The sequence below is a fragment of the Numenius arquata genome, chromosome 26, assembly GCF_964106895.1.
Source record: "Numenius arquata chromosome 26, bNumArq3.hap1.1, whole genome shotgun sequence".
Taxonomy (NCBI): domain Eukaryota; kingdom Metazoa; phylum Chordata; class Aves; order Charadriiformes; family Scolopacidae; genus Numenius; species Numenius arquata.
The window spans coordinates 1256764-1263743 of record NC_133601.1 but is presented as its reverse complement, the minus strand read 5'-3'; the positions used below and the strand labels follow the sequence as shown (position 1 = coordinate 1263743).

At 43.0% G+C, this 6980-nt stretch overlaps 1 protein-coding gene across 1 annotated transcript in view; it reads left to right on the top strand.

Moving 5' to 3' along the window:
• Window positions 1–4781: 4781 nt before the first annotated feature.
• Window positions 4782–6980, top strand: part of KCNU1 (potassium calcium-activated channel subfamily U member 1) — a 41941-nt gene continuing 39742 nt past the window's right edge. Inside the window, 1 exon segment of the mRNA XM_074164069.1 lies at window positions 4782–4787. Coding sequence (XP_074020170.1) covers window positions 4782–4787 — 6 coding nt within the window.

Below are 6980 nucleotides of genomic sequence, written 5' to 3'. Positions count from 1 at the left end.
TGATTTCTGTGTCTGGGGCACAGTCTCAAAAGATGTGTTCCTGCTTTTATTCTGAATTATTGGTATTCATGCACAAAAAGTATACATGCCAGGTTAGAGAGACCACAGCAGTGCAGCCCAGTGATGTTCAAACAGATTCTGAAAGGGTTTCATATGAATTTCAAAGGGCTTTGGATCCGATCTTCTGTGAACTGTATCAAAAATGGAGTTTGGGTCAGTAATGTTTACATTTTTTCATAATGCTTGTATTGAATTATTGCACATTCACTGTCATGTTGTCAGTTAAGAGACGGGAGCTGGAGCCTGGGAGTGCCATGTATTTTTCATGTTGCTGTGCAGTTATCACACCAATTCTGAGTGATCAAAAGGGGGGAAAGTGCATATGGTAATAGTGTCCTGAGGTTATGTTGAGCCTCTAATTACAAAATACAGTTTGGGCAATTTGATTCAGTTTTCACTCATGAGAAGGTTGTTTGGCTCAAAATGGAAACTTCTAGTTTCTAATCTTGCAAATAGCCAGCTTTGTGGGCTATAACTGTGTTTATCAGTCTGTAAGATGGGGGATCTCAAAACAAGGTTCCGTGGTAGTTGGGTATGTACAGGTCTCCAACCCCAACCTGTGTCTTGTTCAAGTGGTGAGAGACTTCCCCTCTCCCTTTTTTCTCATCATGGGCTGAGGGCGTGAATCAGGAAAACAACTGGCATGTAGAACCCCATTTGATGTTTTGGGTTGCTGTCCTGGCTGAAAACAGAAGAATAGATATGACTGCTGGTACTCTTAATGAAAATAGCCAGTGTCTTGATAGGACTGACAGACAATGATCCTTTCAGAAGGTTTGGGATTAACTGTAATATGCAATAGAATTTACCAAAGTTCTATTTTAATCGGTTACACTGTTGGCGAGAAGCCCAACAGAAGCAGATGCACAAAGAACCGTGACCCTCCTTTCTTTTCTGCTAAGTTCTTCTCACATTCGTGAGGTTAACTGGTTTTGTATTAATATTAGCTGTGGTTCAGAGTTTTCCATAACTACCATATTAAGAAGAATGTGTCAGGTAAGCTTCCTTTCCAGCTTTGCTGATTCTGAAAGGCCACGTTTCTGAAAAGAACTCTAAACTAGTGATCCTTGAACTAACGTACAGGCTTGAGTTTTCAATTTGAGGGGCACACCAGCAAAATAATCATGGAGGGAAGTAAGAGGTGCAACATCAGGCCATTGTTTTATACAATTCTAAACAATTATGTCCAGTATATATATCTGGTAGGCAGCCATACTAAGGACTTGTAATGTATTTTGAGAGAATTGCGGAGGAAAGGAAGCGTTGTCCTTTGTAGATGCATTCAGAAGAGTTGCGGTCACTTAACAACTTGATGGACTCACACTGGTAGAGAGCTCAAAGGTCTGCGTCTGTGTTTCCTTGTCCCAGCCACACATATCTGGCAGGGGGATCTCATCAGCATTCCTGCTGTAAGACTTGCTGCCAATATGGTCTTTGTTCTCTGAGCTTAAAAACCAGCCTGTTTTCACTGCTGACAGCTTTATGGAAGCAGCTATAAAGTTTTGCCAGTGCTCCCTCTGCCTGCACCGATGAATCTACATTTCCCACTACAGAAAGATTGATAGTGGGCTATTTTTATATTCTGAGCCAGATTTATGCATTCTGCAGAATCATATGAAGCTAACCACATAATAAATGCATGTAGCAGTGAGTGTGCAAAAAGTTATGCCAACTCTTCCTGAATGTTTCCCTACATATAACTAGTTGTGAAAGAAGACTTTTGGAAGGCAAATAATGTGGCAATTTTAATTCTTTTTTTCTTACACGTGGTTGGTCTACATGGAGAGGAAAACTTGGCTGTATGCAGAAAGGTGCAAGAGGAAACATTCAGTTAAATCAGAAGAAATGAGTTCTAGTTGTCAGGCAGCCCCAAATCAGGGGCAGTACTACCCCTCAGGGCTCAGGCTCAAATGAAAATCCCGACAGTTCCTGTAGCTGAGTTGGAAATCTTCCAACAGAACAAAATAGATTAAAAAGTAAGAGGGAGAATGACAAAACTTTTTTTTCCTTTATTTTCTGAGCTACTTTCCCACAGCCTGATTTCCAAAGAGATCTGTTGATATAAGTGCAAACGCCAGAGATGAGAGGTTTTTAAAACAACCTTCAGTGATATACAGTTTATACTGGGAAAATAATTATTCTTCAAAGATTCCTGAAAAATAGTGTTTTAAGGTGTTTAATGATTAAAAACCTGATGTCCTTGAATATAAAAGTTAGATGAAAGAACTGCCAGGGACCTTAATGCAGCTGAAATGATAAACATAAAGGGAGCAATAATGATCAAGCCTGAGGTGATTACATTCTCTAATTAGAACACATGTATCATTTAGGCGTGTTAATCTTTGTCTGTCTGTTGTGCTTTGGTTAGACTAATCTATATCCAGTGCAGACTCCTTTGATGGTAACATCAGCACGTGTAGCAGGAAGGAGCATTACATGTGTTCACCTCTGCAAACACCTGAGTGGGCTGAGAGCCCGGCTCCCACCCAGGTGTTACTGGGAGCATCTTGCTGTGGTAGACCCCTTGGAGTATTCACAGCAGTATCTCAGGAGCAGAGAAGAGGTGTTTAAAATAAGGAGTGACCCAAGCAGTAAGTTTAATCATAGAATCATAGAATGGTGAGAGTTGGAAGGGACCTTAAAGATCATCGAGTGTCAAACACCTGGTCCTTAGCATCCTAGATGAAAAAAACCCATGAATGAGGTTATATAGCTGCAATCTCAGCTGCTGGGTCAGTTTGTCTCTATGGCCATGACTCAAAATTAACTGAGTTATACCTCTTTGTGCTTGCTGGGGATCTGGAGCAAGGATTTTGGTTCCTAGGCTGAAATATTTAAGAGGCCCAGGGAAAAAAAAAAAACAAACCAATCACAAAACGAACCAAAAACCCCGCCAAAAACCGAAACAGTGTTAGCTTAAGTCCCTTGGAAGTGTCCACTGCAGTAATCAGCAGGTGTGATTCTGCTCGAGCAACTCTGTGTGAATGTGTGTCACAGCCATTGTGTCTAAAAGCCACTGTGCTTTTACCAATTCCTCTGCACAAGCCATAGAAAAGTGCGGCAGCGCAGGAAAAGCAGCTGGGCTGGCTACTAAATCTATAGTTACTGACAGATTCTGCAGTCCCAAGGGCTGTAGAGTATTGTTACTTAATAAGCTGCTTTTGGGCCAGGTGGAGTCAAAGAGGAACCTGGGAGAAATAATAGAGGTTACAACATAATGTTCTGTGGCTCTGCTTTTCAGATTGAGATCTGATTCTTAATGTGACTGCCCTCCTGCCCTCTCCCACTCCACTCCATGTTGGTGATGATGATGCTCATTCTGTTAATTTTGATTGCTGAGAGGTTTCGATGGGAGTAATTTACTCTAAAACTGGAGATACTTAAATACAGACCCATTTTAACCCACGGGAAATTTTTTTAAAAGCGAAGGAACTGATGGCCGTGCAGCACTTGCGCTTCTTGTTCCCACTTGCAGCTACCCCTTCCCAGCTTCTCCCAGACGGAAGAAGGTTTGCCTCTTTCCAGGTTGTCAATTGAACTGGAGCTTTCTTTGCTAGAGCTCAAATGGAGGAAAAGCGTGTACTGTGTGGTGCCTGTTTTAGTGAGCCAGGAACCTCTCTGTGGGTTGTAACCAGTGTGTGATACTGATGTGTTACAGCAGGTCTTGTGAGGAGGAGGTGTCCTTGGCTTGTGTGCTACTAAAGCGTGTTTGTCTACAGCAATAGGGTCGGCTGTGACGAATCATGGAACTTAGAATGGGGACAATTGAGTATGTTCTGACCCTTCTTGGATCTGCACATATAGGTGGACCTTTATATATGATGAGTGAACATGTTTGGTCATGGTACCTCTCAGGAGCATTCTTTATTTTCAAGGTTTAGGGTCAGGAACAACAGGTTTGGGTCCAATTGTGTTTGCACCACCTCGGTAACAGCAGTTCTTGCTGGTGAAGCAGTAAATGATGACACTGTACAAGGCAATGGGAGTTGGTAGTTCTGGCTTCCATTCCTGGATTTCCCGGTAGTCAATAGGCATGGAAGACTCTCCAGCTTCTTGCACTTCAGTGTTTGTTCTATAAAAGAGAAATACTGTCGGAATTCTTCATCAGTGTAAATAGTGGTTTTTACTCCTGGCAGTAACAAAACTAGTTTGTCACTGCTGGTAGAGGGAGGAGAGCTGAGAGCTGGGACCTTTGGGAGAGACAGTTCCACTCGCCTGCAGTCCTCCTGCTTGACTTCGGGGAGGAACAGAAGAATCATGTACTACTCCTTTTGTTTCACCTCCCTGTATGGAAAATGGGGATATGCAATTTCCCTCCCACACAGACATGCTGTGAAGAGAGCTCTGCAAATGACTGATATGCTCTTGTACTGTGGAGAAAAGGACCAGAGAAACAACAAGGGCCCAATTTATCCCTGTACAACCCATTTCAGACTCCTCACTTGCATCCTCCGTCCTAACTCCCAGGTGATCAGTAGCCCTATGAGATTTGTTAAATCTAGGAATTGCCCTGCAGTAGATCTCATCCTGCTATGTCCGTCATTTCTCTTGAATACTTGTGTCTGTGGATACTCCTCCACAGAGGGAGAGTTGGGAAGGACAGTTGATCCTGTTTTGTGCAAAGAGTAATTCACTATAAAGCTTTTGTGTGCGGCTGGTGGAAAATACAGAGATATCTTGAAGGACAGTTAGGGATTCCTTAGGGGATTCTGGCTACCAGCATGCGGGTAAGACTTTTCTGTGCACCTGCCTTTATAGAACAGCTTGTCCCAAGCTGAGAGGTGTCCCTCGGGGCATGGCCTGTGAGGTTCTCTGGTGCTAGGCTGTCACTGTCTCTTTGGCACATGGTCTTTTCTCCCAGCCTTTTTTTTTTCTGTACTCTCATCAGGCACAAGAGGCCCCATAAGGTACAGTGTGACTTTCAAATCAGCGTGATTGAGACAATCAAACTGGTTGCATAAGGTTGCATAAGGTTGTTAAGAGAATTCTTCATTAACTTGAAGTATCCCTTAGTAATGAATGCTGTGGATAAGAAAGCTTTCGAAGGCCAATAGCAAGCCGAACTTTGCGACTGATGGGCTGTATTTAGAATCAGTGTGTGTGGAGGGAGAACAAGAGCCAGGCCAAAGAGATAAACAGATGCTTGAGACGGGCATCTGAGAATGCCGACAAAATGCAGAGGTCAAAGGGAGGATCAAGTTCAAGAGTAAGCTCTTGTCACCCTGTGCTTGCTCCATCACCAGTGGGTCTGAATTTCGTCATATTGGAGTTCATTTTCTGATATTTTTTTCTCCCCTTATTGTGGCCCTAAAGTGTAGCCATAACCACTTGGAGGATATGGAACGTGATTTCAACAAATAAAGGTGGGGTCCTATTATTTGAAGTATTTGAAGTCAAGTGACCTTACATTTACTAATGTAGAATTCTATGGCATGAGATACATCTGGTTGCTTCAAAAGCACTGCATGTACCGGCATGCATGTACTGAGCTCAGAGAGACCATCCTTTAGGGACTGACAAATGGCAAAGTCCACACAGGACTGTGGTTCTCCCAGAATGCCCAACTGAGGACTGAGGAAGGCTGCGCACAGCCCCTGTGTTACTCAGGCATGCTGAATTTTCTGCTGATGGGTTCCAGCTAAGCCTGATGTATTTTTCTTGCTTGTTTGCAAAGTTGCTGGCCTGGGCCTTAGGACATCTCTGCAGTTCACTAATCCCTTCCAAAAGGGGACTTAAAAAACTTCCTAGTTCTCAGCAGTGTTAGCCTGGCCTGAAAGATGTGAGTTAGGAAAGCTGCTGCGTTTTGGATGTAGATGCAGCATGTCTGGCCATCCAGCCTGATGGGGCCCGTAGACCTGCTCAGGGGCCGGCTCTACCAGAGGAAAGCACTGCGGGAGGCATGAGAGATTATTATCCTCATCATGAGAAAATGAGAAATGATCTTACTAATAAAATACATGCATTATATAAATAAAGAGAATTCTTACGCAATTCATTCTCTTCATGGACATGTTTGATTCTATGTCACATGGAGTGTTTGTATGTGCATTCATATTAGGCAGAATAATGGCCTTTCTGGAAATATATTAGTGGATTATTTTACTCTTGCTGCAGGTGGCATTAAGATGAGAGGCCTTGGCTATTGTGCTGTCAATTTGTTTAATGATTATTAGAGGAGCAGGTGATTTCTATTAAAGGGAAGTGACAGACTGTCCATTAGATATAGATGCATGTTTATTAAATTGGAAGCCTGGAGCAAGCAGCCTGGCTCATTTGCTTCCAAATTCCAGACCAATCTGTTTTATTTTGCACCTGGAAGGTTCAGAGCACAGTAAAAGTGGGAACTATTTACCAGGCAGGGATAGGAAGACTCTTGCATTCAGGCACATATTTTCCCTTCTGTCCCAAATGGGGATTGCAGTGGCAGGGAGGCTGGGGGAACGCAGGCTGTAATCCATGGTTCTCAGTTTAATTTCTCAGCCTTCTTGCCTAGATGGGCTTGGAAGCAGAGAGAGATGATATAAGGATTGAATCTTTAAATGCAAACCCTTTGTCTCTTCAATCTGTGTGTGTCTCTCCCCATAATAGAGAGATGGGTGATTTCCTCTAGACCCGTTTATCCCAGTGTGCTGGGTCTGCTGGTAGCCAGCTGCTCAGTGGGAGATGTGAGTTCTCCACAGTGATCAATTACAGAAGAATCTACCCCAAGGAGACATTTATTTGTAGTCCCCACCAGCTATTGGTTTATGCTCTGAAGCAGCAGAATTTATCTTTCTCTTTAATCCGGTCTAATGTGACTGTGGATGTTCTCATTACTCAGACAGAAGTTTAATCCTTTCGGGAAATGTCTCCCCAATTCAATGCCTCTCTTATCCTTCTTTCCTCTCAGTCAAACTGGTGCACTTTAAAATGAAATCTTT